The 15,699-nt window shown below is 42.5% G+C and overlaps 1 protein-coding gene across 2 annotated transcripts in view; it reads left to right on the forward strand.

The window, feature by feature from the left end:
- The window catches only part of sos2 (SOS Ras/Rho guanine nucleotide exchange factor 2), a 99,227-nt gene that overhangs the window by 30,476 nt on the left and 53,052 nt on the right, over window positions 1-15,699 (forward strand). For both annotated transcript variants that reach the window (XM_033026566.1, XM_033026567.1), the window contains exons 2-5: window positions 3,172-3,297; window positions 5,960-6,091; window positions 8,857-9,021; window positions 15,221-15,424. In XM_033026566.1, coding sequence (XP_032882457.1) covers window positions 3,172-3,297; window positions 5,960-6,091; window positions 8,857-9,021; window positions 15,221-15,424 — 627 coding nt within the window. The remainder of the gene's footprint in view (window positions 1-3,171; window positions 3,298-5,959; window positions 6,092-8,856; window positions 9,022-15,220; window positions 15,425-15,699) is intronic.

Consider the following 15,699-nt stretch of genomic DNA (forward strand, 5'->3'; position numbering starts at 1 on the left):
TCTCTTTGATTTGTTGAAATAATTTCTCTGGAGGCGTCGGAGAGGGTAGAGAAGAAGGTTACTAGGAATGCAACTTGCTCTCCAGAGATGCTGCCTGATCCGCTGAGTTACTCTAGCACTTTGAGTCCTTTTATGTATCAACCAGCATCTGCAGTTCTTTGTTTCTACATTTTCACTAGAATACTGCCTGGATTAGAGAGTATTAGCTATCAGGAGAGGTTGGACAAACTTGGATAGTTTTCTCTGGAAAGTGGAGGTTGAGGGGAGACCTGTTAAAAGAAGATAAAATGATGAGAGGCATAGATAGGGTAGACAGATGGAATCTTTTCCCCCCAGGGGGAATTGTCAAATACTAGAGCACATCATTTTAAGATAACGGGCAAATTTGAAAGGAGATGTGTGGGGCATTTTTTTTTTCTTACACAGGGAGTAATGGGGTCTAGGAATGCACGGCTGGGTATGGTGGTGGAGGTAGATAGGATAGTGGCATTTAAGAGGCTTTGGATAGACACGTGGATATGTAGGGAATGAAGGTATATGGATCTCCTGCAGGTGGGGGAGATTAGTTCATCTTGCCATCATGTTCAGCACAGACTTTGTGGGCCGAAGGGCCTGTTCCTGGGCTGTATTGTTCTACGTTCTCTGTTCTCTGTTGAATGTTTGAGTTCTCTGTTGAATGTTTGTTTTTGGCTATAAACCTGCATATTTTTGGCTGTCACTTTGAATATTTTAATTCTGCAAGGAATACAACGCTGGACTGGCGCTCTTGGTTTTCCCTTCTGTTAAGATGTTTTTGTGATCACTGAGTGATGGAATGTGCATTTCTGTTGGATTGTGAAATACTGCTGGCTATCCATGGTTTCCTCTGGTGTCCTGGTGATTGTAGAGGGAATTAAGGGAAGATGAAAATTGCTTCTCTTTCTCCAAGTCATGGAAGAGGTTGTTACAATCAATTTAAATGTATATGCCATGTACTGGTGGGTTGATGTGACTGCATGCTTCACTTTTATAAAGCCTAACATGCAGTATCAGAGGCATTTAAAAGAAGTGTTGTTATAATCAACATTATTTTGCCCTGGAGGTTCCAAGAGTGAAACAAGTGTGTGGCCACGTTTGTGTTTTTTGGCAGTATGAGTGGCAACGTCTGCCCCATCATGGGACGCCAACAGGCCCTTGTCATGAGGCACCAAGCTCTCCTAAGAAAAGGCACAGTTACGGAGAGGTCTTAGCTATGCTGCTGGTGAACTCTTGACAGAATGTTCATACAGCATTAGTATATCTAAAGTTAACTCTCGGATTTGTTGCCAGGAAAAGTGACATTCGTTTAAAAATGAGGGGTGTAGGAATTTCATCTTGCAGAGCGTGGTGAATCTCTGGAATTCCCCACCCTGGAGGGTTGTGGAGACTGGATCACTGGAGAAATTTAGCTAAATGTTTCAAAGATTGAGGAACTGGTACAGTTAAGATGAGGAACCCTGGAGCAACTCAGCCACGATATTGAATGGGCAAAGAGGTTATGTGACCTACTCCTCCTTCTCTTTTCCCTTGTTCTGGTGAGATATTCACTCTTAAACCTATTCTCTATCGGCCTTCCCTGAGTTTCTTGGCTTTTCACCACCCAGTGACTTCAGTGTAATTTTCTACACATGTCTCGTTGTTCTCACCCGTTCTGAGAGCCCTCTGATTTCAGCATCTTCTGCATTGTGAGAACACTGGGATTGTAACTCCGATGAGAAGCTTTGAGAGTGGCATCAGACATATATTTAACTGCTAACCATGAAACCCGATCATGAACCATGAAAGCACCAACCAAGTGTAATGTCTGGCCTGTACCTGGGGCAAATGATGCCTAAATTGACTCACCAAAATGTTTTTTCTTTCTATAATGCTTCTATAGCCAGCTTTTCATTAGTGTATGTACAACTGTTCGGTGAATTAGTCATTGCTTATCAAATTATAATTTGTGAAGTGGCTAAAACAAATAGACTAACTGAAAATTGTTTATGTGCCTCAAAGTCATAGCACTTAAATATTATCTTTGCAATATGAATACATGCTGACAATTAGTGCTTAAAGTGGTATTTGCCACAGTGTGATGTTTCAACACTAATTCTCAGTTAAAATCAAAGGGTGAGAGGAATAACATGACAGGATCAGTTAGATAGCTGATAAATCGACAGCATTAGTTAGTTGGCTGCTGTTCATATTTAAATCCATATGCTTATGAACAACTATGTTTGCAGACGTTGTCCAAATGGTGGGTGTGGATGAACTGTTCTCCTTTGTTGTGTGTTAACAAACCCTCATTTAAGACGTGTTATTCATTCCTACGCTTGTGCATAAATCCATCACATTGGCGGATTGAAATCTTGCCACGCTAACCTAATGATATTTATAAATCTGTATGGCTTGAGCCTGATTGTCCCCTGGCCTTCCCTCATGGTTTTGTGAAGGTCATACCTAGATTATCGTTCAGTTTGGGATCAAACAAATTGAACACCTCAGATTTGTTCTTCACTGGGGAGTAGATCTACTGGCTCTGAGGAATATTCAGATTGATTTATTTTGGCTTAGAGTTATCTGTACTCTGTAGACAAGCATCAAGGTTGGCATGGACACCATGGGCCAAAAGGACTGTTGCTTCTAAGATTCTTCAAATCGTGAGGCTTCATTGCTTCCAGATCTTGACCTTGTGTGATTTAGGAGTCTTGGTTTTATTGTCACAATCGGAGGACGAGTCGATGTAGATGTTTCTGATTTTACAAGGTTTCTTTTTTGAAATGAAGGATTTTTCTATTTCCCAGCCTTCCTACAAGCTCTTTCCAATAAATGCATGTTATTCAGGCCTCATGTGGCATGGAGTACTACCTCCAATATGTTACTTTCTTCCGCTTAACATTTGTGTGGAAATATAATATGGTTCGCAGAGAGTAGAGTTTCACCAAGTGTCCGGCTTGTTGACTACCCACAACAGTGAGTGATCATTAATTTGTTGAGTGGGGATGAGGAAGATAAGGGCAGAAACTTTGGTTCTCTCCTCAAGTACTAATGGTTTTTAGGGCCATTGGGAGAGATCTTAATATTTAAAATAGTTATCTTTTACTTGTTGGATAAGATATTTATAATTGATTTACTAATTTAAGCTATTTGTAATTTTGCTTCATGTTGCAGGTCCAGAGACAGGTGCATCCAACTCTGTCAGCTAAAGAAGATGCCCTCTATTACATCGAAGAGTTGATACTTCAGTTATTAAACATGCTGTGTGTTGCACAGCCACGGACTGTTCAAGATGTTGGGGTAAGCGTGACCATGAACAAAAACAAATTGCAAGATTGTTTGTGTTCAGCGCCACTTTCATTTGGCGTGCATTGAGGATAAATTAGTTTAATACGTGAATTAAATAACGGGAAAACTGGCTTATGACAAATGAGTAATCGGATATGTTGTACAGAAAGTCTGGAATTTCATGGAGGGCTAAAAAGAGGCCAATAATTTTCTAATTTGTGGCAAGACCAAAATGGCCATGTTTAATCCTGGATCTGTTACAATATGATTGCCATTGTAAAATGGAGTCCTCTCCTTAAACCCCTGTCTCACGGTACGAGTTGACCCACAAGTGACCCCGAGTTTAAAACAAATTTAACTCGTGGTAATCACGTACAATTAACGTAGCGGAAACGTCGGAACTCGTGGACGCAACTTAGCGACTCGTGGCGCTAACGGCAGGTACCCGTGAAACTTGATAACTCTTGAAAAATTTCAAACATGTTTAAAGTTTTCCATGAGTCAAACTTGAAACATTTAAACTCGTTGTAAGAACTTGGTGGCCCGTGAGTTAAACTTAGTGAGTCTACCGTGTTAACTCGTGGGACAATAAAAGTGAGTTATTTGTTATCAAGATCAAATTGATGTCTGGAAGTCTTCATTTTAATATCACTGCAAAGTCTCATGACTTGAATTTAATATTCCTTTCATCATACAACACAAAATTGAGGAAGTGGCACAATATATTCAAATCTTGATTCTCACAAACATTTGTGAGAGTTAAGGACAGGTGCTTTTTAAATGTTAAAAATTGTCCCCTCTCAGTAGATCAGAAAATAAGACAAACAACACGGTGAATGTGAAACAAAGTCTTTATTCATCTTGTTCAATATATAAAACGCTTTTTTTGCACATATTGAGAAAAGGAGCACCACAGCACACAACACAGTGGTCTGAAAAAGGGCTTCTCAAACATGCAAATCAACAAATGAAGCACAAATAAGTATTTCCAATATATACTCTCATTCAGCTGAGAAATGGAGCACAAGCCTAAATTCAGGCAATAAAAGAGACAATGCAAAGCACTCAATGGCAAGTTTTGACATCTACCATCAGATAAGCAGATGCATGATAACCACTTTTTCAAGAAAAGACAGATGCAATGAAATTACTTCCACTAAAATGAAAAAATAAAAAAGTCATTTTTACCATGTGATGATTTTGCAACACGTCGGTAGACGTTGGCTCAAGAGTAACTCGGGAACTCGGTAGACGAACTTGGAACATCGCAGAAATGACAAGTAAACGGCAAACCTAGTCATACCCGCGGGAACTCGGTTAAACTCTTGATCATAAACTTGGAATCTCGTACACAACCACGAGTCTTTCACTCGGGGTCACTCGTGGGTCAACTCGCACCGTGAGACAGGGCTTTTAGTGTTATGGTGGCTGTGACTGATTTTGTAATTCCCTCCTCGTTTATAGAAACTTATTTATCATTAAAAAGTTATATTATCCAAGGAAATTTTAATCAGCCTACGAAGTAAATGACAAAAAAAGCACTTCCAAATCTTGCATTTTGCATTTACTTGGTTGGTGGAGGTGGACATATTTTGTTCATTCTGTTTATTGGAGAACTTTTGACCAAGTAAGAATTTTGGTTCAGTTTTGTGTCAGTGGTTGATCTGAATCAATGGAAAGGCAGCTTGTTAGTGGGGAGCCATCTGCTTTGAAAATCAGTTGTGGAAATCATTTTTCAATGTGATGCAATTAAAAGTCATTTTCTTCCTAGAGTTCGACACAATAATGTCCACATCTGGATCCTTTTGCATCATTCTGATTACTCAGCTGTGATTACAAGGCATGAGATGCACTTGCCTGTTTTGCGATTTTTCTATCAGTTGCACATGGATTGTTGCTATTCCCCTCACACTGGTCCTTCTGGATCATCGCAGGAGAACTTGAGGCGTAGACACAGCTGGAATAACGTGGTCCTCACAGTGCCACGCCCAGCGTGGACATTTTCTGGCCATGTGAATTATTGAGCTTCGTATTTGGTCTTTCCAGGCTGTCCTGTATCCCAAACCCATGTGTGGAGAACTATACCGGCAAGTAGCAGCCATCAAAGTCTTGTCATGAGGTAAAGAGATGTCAGTCCCTACTATAGGCACCAAATACTGGAGTAACTCCACGGGACAGGCAGCAGCTCTGAATAGAAGGAATGGCTGATGTTTCGGGCTGAGACACTTCTGCAGACTGAGAGAGTGTCTGCTGTGACAGAATTTACGGGCAATCTTGCTTTGATGAGTTACGCAGACATTTCACTGGAATTTAATTTGTTACTTTAAACTGTTGTACTGAAGGTCAACATTCATTGCCATCCATTTAACATTAGAATTAATTTGTCCTCTTGAGAACTGACTCTGAAATGAATCTCAGTTGAGTGTTCCAGCTGTGGAGTATGTGGATGGAGAATTCCACTTTTTTTCAATTGGAAAATCTTGGGATTTGCTGCATTAATCTTGGGGTTTACTGCATTAATCTTAGGATTTACGACATTAATCTTGGGATTTACGGCATGAAAAGTATTATTTAAATTTTGATGGTGGATGATACAACCTGTGATATTTAATCTGGCATTCTTCAAGTTATCTATTCAAGATGAATAAAAAATGTATTGTTATCATTCCCGCAGGAGCGTGTCCAGAAGACTTTCCCACATCCAATCGACAAGTGGGCTATTGCTGATGCACAGTCTGCTATTGAGAAACGTAGACGGAGAAATCCTCTTCTTTTACCAGTGGACAAAATACATCCTTTATTGAAGGTACATGTTCGTTTTGATGTAATTAGAATGAAATAAGCCATACAATTTGAATTACTCTCAAATTCTTTAGCTATCAAATAATTGTGGCTAGGAATATTTTTGGATCAAAGTACGTATTCATTTTTGTTCAACACTAATTAATTTTACAATCTGAAATTTTTTAGCTGCCTAGAAAGCAAATGATTACAAATTGATAGAATTTAATTATGACAACATGGCAACACAATTCCCTTGATGTTTGGCATCACCATGGTGGTCCGAAGGGCCTGTTTCTGAGCTACTTGGTTCCATGACTCTATGATAATGTGGCATGATACTGTAGGCTGAGTCTGCAAGCATTACCTGGTCCTCCTGCCTGTAGGTTTACTTGAAGTGTTTTGTGTTCTTTACATTCTGTGCTATCAGGGTGATAGCAGCGGTATAAATAGAACTTAGAATAACAAATAGAACGTATAAATAGATACATAGTAGCTATCTCAGAATTTAACCCTGACCTGTAATGGCATGCACTAATGCAGTTGTTCTCAAATGGGGGTACGCGTACCCCTGGGGGTACGTGAAGGCACTCCAGGGGGTACTTGAGATTTTAAAATATAGGCCTACATATATGTAAGCCTATATTTTTGCGCTGGTTAGGGGGTACTTGGCTGAAAAAATATTTCACAGGGGGTACATCACTGAAAAAAGGTTGAGAACCACTGCACTAATGCATTGCTGACAAGCAAAATGTTGAGCCTTAAATGCAATATACAGTTGTGTATATAATGTAGAATATGCATGGCATCCCACCTGAATAAGAGGCAAAATAAGTTTGTTTGAGGAGATGGCAGGATTCTCTGAGCTCGGTAATGGTGGGCAGTGGAGTGGGAATCTGTTGCTTGTTTATCATTTTATTTTCGGATTTACTGCGAAGATCTTTTCCGTAGCTGTGTGCAAGTAATCGGTCTTATTATTTGTCGTTCTTTGTACATTAATTGTATTGCCCCCTAGCAAGGGAATAGTTTACCTGACATTGGTTGTGGAGACTCTGGTTTCCTCTGTCATCCTGTGGTCACATTTCATAGATTTATACAGGTCATACAGCATGGAAACAGGCGCTTTGGTTAAACTCGTCCATGCCGACCCAGCCTGGCATGGGCAGCTGCTGAGAACTAAGGGGGACCCGGTGGGGAGGACAAAGAAGGGATGAGTTTTGTTTTGTGACTTTGTCGGCGCCTTTGTGACGACTCTTTAGTGTACTTTGTATGCAAGAACAAAGAATTTTGCTGCACTTGGCTCGGTACAAGTGGCAATAAAGTATCACCATCAGTAGGTAAGCACAAAATGCTGGAGTAACTCAGCGGGACAGGCAGCATCTGTGGAGAGAAAGAATAGGTGACCTTTCGGGTCTTCAGAAAGTATCATGATCATCACCATCATCACCTACCCAGCCTAGTGGCTATAATGCGTGCCGTAGCCGGGGCACAATGCAGCCCAGTGACAGGTGGTGAGTGGGGGTGCCGATCGGAAACCGGCTGCTCAGTCAGTGGTGAAAGTGAGTGGATGCTGCAAATACTCTTCCAGTCAAGCAGCAGCAGTGCAGAGAAACACGGCTAAAGTGTTGTGTCCAAGATCTGAGGCAAGGGTGGTTTACTGTTTACAACACAGAGCTGGGGGTGCAAGTGAGGTACAAGACACGAGTGTTTGACGGCACTGGGCCTGTACTCGCTGGAGTTTAGAAGAATGAGGATGGGGCCTCATTTAAACATACTGAGCAGTAAAAAACCTGGATAGAATAAACATAGAAAATAGGTGCAGGAGGAGGCCATTTGGCCCTTCGAGCCAGCACCGCCATTCATTGTGATCATGGCTGATTGTCCCCAATCAATAACCTGTGCCTGCCTTCTCCCCATATCCCTTGATTCCACCAACCCCTAGAGCTATATCTAACTCTCTCTTAAATCCATCCAGTGATTTGGCCTCCACTGCTCTCTGTGGCAGGGAATTCCACAAATTCACAACTCTCTGGGTGAAAACGTTTTTTCTCACCTCAGTCTTAAATTACCTCCCCTTTATTCTAAGACTGTGGCCCCTGGTTCTGGACTGGCCCAACATTGGGAACATTTTCCTGCATCTAGCTTGTACAGTCCTTTTATAATTTTATATGCGGAGAGGATGTTTCCGCTAGTGGGAAAGTCTAGGACTAGAGGTCACAACCTCAGAATTAAAGGACGTTCCTTTAGGAAGGAGACGAGGAGGTAATTCTTTAGTCAGAGGGTGGTGAATCTGTGGAATTCATTGCCACAGAAGGCTGTGCAGGTCAAATCACTGATATCTTTAAGGCAGAGATAGATAGATTCTTGATTAGTACGGGTGTCAGAGGTTATGGGGAGAAGGCAGGAGAATGGGGTTAGGAGGGAGAGGTGGATCAGCCATGATTGAATGGCGGAGTAGACTTGATGGGCCTAATGGCCTAATTCTACTCCGATCACTTATGACCTTATAACACAGACCACATGGAGATAGGCCAAGACAGATCAGGAGAGTAGGAACAAGAGTGCAGTCTATAGTGAGGAATTCAGAAGAAACTGGGTGAGCATAGCATAGCAATGGGAAATGATGAGACAGCAGCTACCCTGTAGCTGGAAAATTAATTCCCAAGGGTCGCCGTTGACATGAACCATTAACACTTTCTATCTTGACAGGTGTTGTTTGATATATCAATGTTACCTACAGTTTCTATTTTCACGCTTAAAATATCTACCGCATTTTGTTTTTGTTTACAGGATGTGTTGGGCTATAAGGCAGATTATCAGATTTCCCTCTACATAGTGGCTGTGCTGGAGTACATTTCTGCTGACATTCTAAAACTTGCTGGAAACTATGTTGGAAATATTCGACATTATGAAATTTCGCAGCAAGATATTAAAGTGTCAATGTGTGCCGATAAGGTGAGCATTGATTCACTGTCTGAGTATGCACGTTAAAGCTATAAAGCATTTTAATAATTTAGTAGCATTGACGATAAACGGCATATATTGTTTTATCTATATTCAAGTTGATTTATTGTCATATGCACATGTACGGTGAAATACAATTGCAATGAAAAGCTTACCTGCTCAGAGAGACACAAAAACAAATTAGATATAACCCTCACACAAAATTTCTGAAAGAAATGGGCGGCACAGTGGGGCAGCGGTAAGGCTGCTCACAGCACCGCTCACCCGGTTTGATCCCGACTACAGGTGCTGTCTGTACGGAGTTTGTACGTTCTGCCCGTGACCACCTGGGTTTTCTCCGAGATCTTCGGTTTCCTCCCACACTCCAAAGACGTACAGGTTTGTAGGTTAATCGGCTTGGTATAAATGTAAATTGTCCCTAGTGTGTGTTGCACTTCTGGAGCTGCACGTCACGAAATGGAACTACGCCGTGTCGCAGAGACACAGCGACAGCACCGTAAGGAGAGAGAGAAAGGGGCTCGACGACTACCAGCCACCGCCAGTCTCCACTGCCCACGTTGCACCAAGGTGTGTGGATCGCGGATCGGCGGATCTGCAGACCCACAAGTAGACGACCCTATTGGGAGGAGAGGACAGTCATACTCGTTTCGAGTGACCGCCGATGATGATGGTGTTAATGTGCAGGAATCGCTGGTCACTGCTGACTCGGTGGGCCGAAGTGCCTGCTTCTGCGCTGAAAAGGTACCCTAGCAGGGATGATGGTGGAACAGCAATGGCAGGTATTTCTGGGAATAATTCAGAAGATGCAGGATCATTTCATTCTTAAGAGGAAGATAGATTCTAAGGGGGGTAAGAGGCTGTGGCTGACAAGGGAAGTCAAGGACAGTATAAAAATAAAATAAAAGACGTATAACATAGCAAAGATGAGCGGGAAGCCAAAGGATTGAGAAACTTTTAAAGAGCATCAGAAGGTAACTAAAAAGGCAATACGGAGAGAAAAGTTGAAGTATGAAGGTAAACTAGCCAAGAATATAAAGGACAGTAAAAGCTTCTTTAGGTATGTGAAGAAAAAATATGCAAAGTGATGGAGTAATTCAGCAGGTCAGGCAGTACCTCTGGAGAACATGGATAGGTGATGTTTTGGGTTGGGACCCTTCATCACACTGATTGTAGGAACTGTTTCTGAACCTGGTGATGTGGGACTTCGGGCTTCTGACGGTAGCAGTGAGAAGATAACATTTATTGTGTTATTTATTTAGATCAGTGCTTAAATTCTGTCACTCTTCTATTGCTGAGTTTTACTTTCCTCCTTTGTTATCTGGTTTAAAATTTATTGCAATTTTAGTTGTAAAGTGTTCTGCCACAATATACTTTGTTTTATAATCTCTGGGTTCTCTGTTAAAGTGCTCATTTTAAAATGTACATTACAATGAAGGGCAAAAAATAAACAAGAGGTGCAGGGAAGGTTTTTAACACAACATTTTAACCTGCATTTTGTAGTTTTTGAATATTTGTGAATATCAAATACATTTAGGAATGTTTCCTGACTGCTTTGAGGTTGGCTAGGCTGGGGGTTCAGCCATTGTTCAGTGCATTGACATTGGAAGTCAGTCCAACTCAAGTAATTGGAGGGGGCGCTGTCCTGTGCATGGCTGCCCAGCCAGCAGCTGTCTGTCTTTTCATCTTTTTATTTTAATTTTAGTTAGTTAAAGTGTTTTGTTTGGAGGTCTAGACTTTTTTATGTGGGGGGGGGGGGGGGGGGGGGGGGGGGGGGAAGGAAGGGGGAAACTACCTTTCAGGGTCCCTACCTGGTCGGAGAGGCAGCTTTTCTCCGGGCTGCAGCTTCGACCTGTCCTCGCGGCCTACCAGCGGGCCTGGAGCGGCGTTTCCTGTCGGGGACCACCCAGAACCTCGGCTTCGGCGGCGGCACAGCGCTGGAGCGCTGGAGCGCTATCGCGGAGCGGGCGATGCCTTGCCCGGGTCGCCGCGCTGGAGCTGAGCTGAAGATCGCTGAGGAAAACATCGCGGAGCTGCGGGACTGTGGAGCGACCAGCTGCGGGCGGCGGCGCTGAACTTTACACCGGGAGCCTGGGATCTCTAGATGAGATCGCCAGTTGTGGAGCTCCAACCGGCGCGGCCTTGTTGGCTTCGGAAGCCGCGGCCTCCAGTACGGAAGCAGCCGTTCCAGGGTTCCCAAGCCGCTGAGAGGACTCTCCCGACGCCGGAGCAACATCACCCGGCGAGAACGGCCTGGAACATCGGGTCTCCGTAGAGGCAACTGTGGAGGCCTCAATAGGCCCGACTATGGGTGAACTGGGGTTGGGGACTGGACTTTGTGCCTTCCCTCGTAATGGGAACCATTGTGGGGGGATGTTCTTTATGTTTAAAACTCTTATTAATGTTATGTCTGTATTCCTTTTTTATGTGCTGCAAAATGGCAAGAAGCATTTCACTTCACTACACCTAGGTGTATGTGAATGTGACCAATAAAATACCTTTGATACCTTTGATACTAGGGAAACCAGGGCAGATCTGGTGTAACTTTGCACTGGGCACGTTGGCCAGCAGTTAGCAAGGCTGGCTTACTGCTGGCAGGAAATTCAGGCCAGCACAATACAGATGAGAAAGATCAACATGATGCAAGAGTAAACAGATGTGTTCTGATCAACTAGGAGCAGCAGTGGATGGGATCATTGAAAATGTGCCTTAATTACTGTTTCCATTTTGGAGAAAGACTGGTTCAGCTCATCACTGAAGAGGATCTCAAGTAATATTGCATTTGTTTCCAGAACCAGAAATTGTGGGGAATACTATTACCCCAGTCAATGTGTGGGTTCAATGGTGAGTGTAGCAGGCTCAGCCTAGTCCCTGGAGAAAGTTTGTCTTTCCCAGAACATATACCCAATGGCAACCTGCATATCGATCCCTTGCAGTGAAACCCTGTGATGTGAAACTATCAAAACATCCGACGGCCAAGTGCACTCCAGCCCCTGACTTGGCAGTTGAAATGTGATTGGCATTCTCACGCGGGGGGGGGGGAGGGGGGGGATCCGGTACTAGAAGATGTGGATATTTAACAGCGACACGGTGGCACAGCGGTAGAGTTGCTGCCTTACAGCGTTTACAGCGGCGGAGACTCGGGTTCGTTCCCAACTATGGGTACTGTCTGTATGCAGTTTGTACGTTTTCTCCCCATGACCGCGTGGGTTTTCTCCAAGATCTTCGGTTTCCTCCCACACTCCAAAGACGTACAGGTTTGTAGGTCAATTGGCTTGGTTTACAGAGCATTCAGAAAGTATTCAGACCCCTTCACTTTTTCAACATTTTGTTACATTACAGCCTTATTCTAAAATCCATTAAATTCATTTTTTGTATCATCAATCCACACACAATACCCCATAATAGAAAAGCGAAAACAGGTGTCTTGAAATTTTTGCAAAGTAATTAAAAATAAATAACTGAATTATCACATTTACATAAGTATTCAGACCCTTTACTCAGCACTTTGTTGAGGCATCGTTGGCAGCGATTACAGCCTCAAGTCTTCTTGGGTATGACGCTACCAGCTTGGCACACCTGTATTTGGGTAATTTCTCCCATTCTTCTCTGCTGATCCTCTCAAGCTCTGTTAGGTTGGATGGGGAGCGTCGATGCACTGCTATTTCCAGGTCCCTCCAGTGATGTTCGTTCGAATGGGTCTGGGCTCTGGCTGGGCCACTCAAGGACATTCACAGACTTGTCGCAAAGCCACTTCAGCGTTGTCTTGGCTGTGTGCTTGGGGTCGTTGTCCTGTTGGAAGGTGGACGTCTGCCCCAGTCTGAGGTCCAGAATGCTCTGGAGCAGGTTTTCATCAAGGATCTCTCTGTACTTTGCTCTGTTCATCTTTCCCTCGATCCTGACTAGTCTTCTAGTTCCTGCCGCTGAAAAACATCCCCACAGCATGATGCTGCCACCACCATGCTTCACCGTAGGTATGGTATTGGCCAGGTGATAAGCGGTGCCTGGTTTCCTCCAGACGTGACACTTGGCATTCAGGTCAAAGAGTTCATCTTGGTTTCATCAGACCAGAGAATCTTGTTTCTCATGCCTTTTGGCAAACTTCAAGCGGGCTGTCATGTGCCTTTAACTGAGGAGTGGCTTCTGTCTGGCCACTCTACCAAAGGCCTGATTGGGGGAGTGCTGCAGATATAGTTGTCCTTCTGGAAGGTTCTCCCATCTCCACAGAGGGACTCTGGAGCTCTGTCAGAGTGACCTCCCTGACCAAGGCCCTTCTCCCCCGATTGCTCAGTTTGGCCGGGCGGCCAGCTCTATGAAGAGTACTGGTGGTTCCAAAGTTCTTCCATTTAAGAATGATGGAGGCCACTGTGCTCTTCGGGACCTGCAATGCTGCAGAAATTGTTTTATACCCTTCTCCAGATCTGTGTCTCAACATAATCCTGTCTCGGACGTCTACAGACAATTCCTTCGTCTTCATGACTTGGTTTTTGCTCTGACATGCACTCAACTGTGGGACCATATATGTGGTGTGTAGGACAGGTTCCAAATCATGTACAGTCAATTCAATTTACCACTGGTGGACTCCAATCAAGTTGTGGAAACATCTCAAGGATAATCAATGGAAACAGGATGAACCTAAGCTCAATTTTGAGTGTCATAGCAAAGGGTCTGAATACTTATGTAAAACTGATATTTCAGTTATTTATTTTTAATTACTTTGCAAAAAGTTCTAAACACCTGTTTTTGCTTTTTTATTATGGGGTATTGTGTGTAGATTGATGAGAAAAAAAGAATTTACTCCAATTTAGAATAAAGCTATAACGTAACAAAATGTGAAAAAAATGAAGGGGTCTGAATACTTTCTGAATGCACTATAAATATAAAATTGTCCCTAATGTGTGTAGGATAGTGTTAATGTGCGGGGATTGCTGGTTGATGCGGACCCGGTAGGCTGAGGGCCTGTTTCCACGCTGTTTCTCTAAACTAAACTAAACAGAAGCAGGAACTGCTGACCTCGTTCAAACAGAAGTCCTGAGGTTGCTGACTGTCATGTGAGGAAATGTTGCAAAGATGAATATCATCATTTCTCAGCGGTATCTTGGTTATGCATTACTGATTTTAGCAAATTAATTCAGCTAATTGGCTGCTGTTTAACTCATGGAAAGGTGAAAGCAACAATTACCTCAATGCTTTACATGTCTTGATCGCAACACATTGGATTCTTGTAAGAATTTTTTAAATTCGCTTTTGTCAGGGATGGCTCAGTGTAACGCAAGTTGGATGAGCTAAATTTGTCAAGAATATTCTTTCTTTTATCCTATCTCTGTTAAGACAGACCATCTATCCAACAACAACCCCCCTCCCCCTCTCACGCACCCCATGTCCACCAATTGCTGTTTTCATTTACTAACTATCTGTTAATTCCATCTGTATTTTGATTTGTTGAAAGCTTCCCTTTGCACTTTCTCTATATATTTTCTGAGAGTCTGGGTGCATTGTATCACGGGTCAGATTTCTAAGAACCAAGTTGCGTGGAATGCGCTGCCAAAGTTGGTGGTTAAAATGATAGAAATTATGATATTCATCTTTGCAACATTTTTGCATTCCACGCAACTTGGTTGCGTGGAATGCAAAAAGTTGCCCCACATCTCCTTTAAACCTTGCCCCTCTCACCTTAGAGCTACTCTAGTATTTGATTTTTCCATCCCAGGAAAAAGGTTCCGACAGTCTACCCTATTTATGCCTCTCATAATTTTAATATAGTGTCTATGCCTCTCATAATTTTATATACTATCTATGCCTCATCATTTTATATTTAATTTCTAAACTTATCCAGGTTAACTTGGCATTCTCAGTGCAAGCAAGATTAATGTTGACTGTATTTGACACTACAACTCTAAAGATTCCTGAACTAATGTTTATAGGTTATGTTTAGTAGAATCACAATTATATTTGCTCCCATCCTGTCTTTTGGTGGAGAGGCTGCCTTTGTGTAGTTTTTTTAACATGCCTGTAATTCTCTCGTTATTTAAGAATTTTAGTGATTGGTGTAGAGATAATTTAGATTAAATTATTTTGGTAGAATTTTATATTTTGGTAAAAAATTTTTTTTTTAATTGTAAATTAATAAAAAATGTTTTTATTACAGTAAATATACCGCTCAGTTTGACGATTTTCTTGATTTTCTTTTCAGGTCCTCATGGACATGTTTGACCAGGATGATATTGGTCTGTGTTCATTGGGAGATGATGGGTCAAATGTGACCAACGAACAGAATTACTATGACTTGGTGAAAGCTGAAATTGCAGAGGAGAGGCAGTATCTTCGTGAATTGAACCTGATTATAAAGGTCTTCAGAGAGCCTTTTGCATCCAACAGCAAGCTGTTTACTGCTCGTGTAAGTTGTTACTTTGTTAATAGAGTTATATAGAGTGATAGAGCTCTGAGCCTTTCCTATCCAAGCTGATCACTAGTTCTATCCTGCACACTAGGGACAATTTACAGAAGCCAATTAACCTTCAAACCTGCACGTCTGGAATAAGGGAGGAAGCTGGAGGACCTAGAAAAAACCTACGCTGTCACAGGGAGAACATGGAAACTCTGTGGAGACAGCATCCATAGTCAGGATCAAAACCGGATGTCTGTTACTGTAAGGCAGTAGCTCGAGACTTA

The sequence above is a fragment of the Amblyraja radiata genome, chromosome 9 (genome assembly GCF_010909765.2).
Source record: "Amblyraja radiata isolate CabotCenter1 chromosome 9, sAmbRad1.1.pri, whole genome shotgun sequence".
NCBI lineage: Eukaryota > Metazoa > Chordata > Chondrichthyes > Rajiformes > Rajidae > Amblyraja > Amblyraja radiata.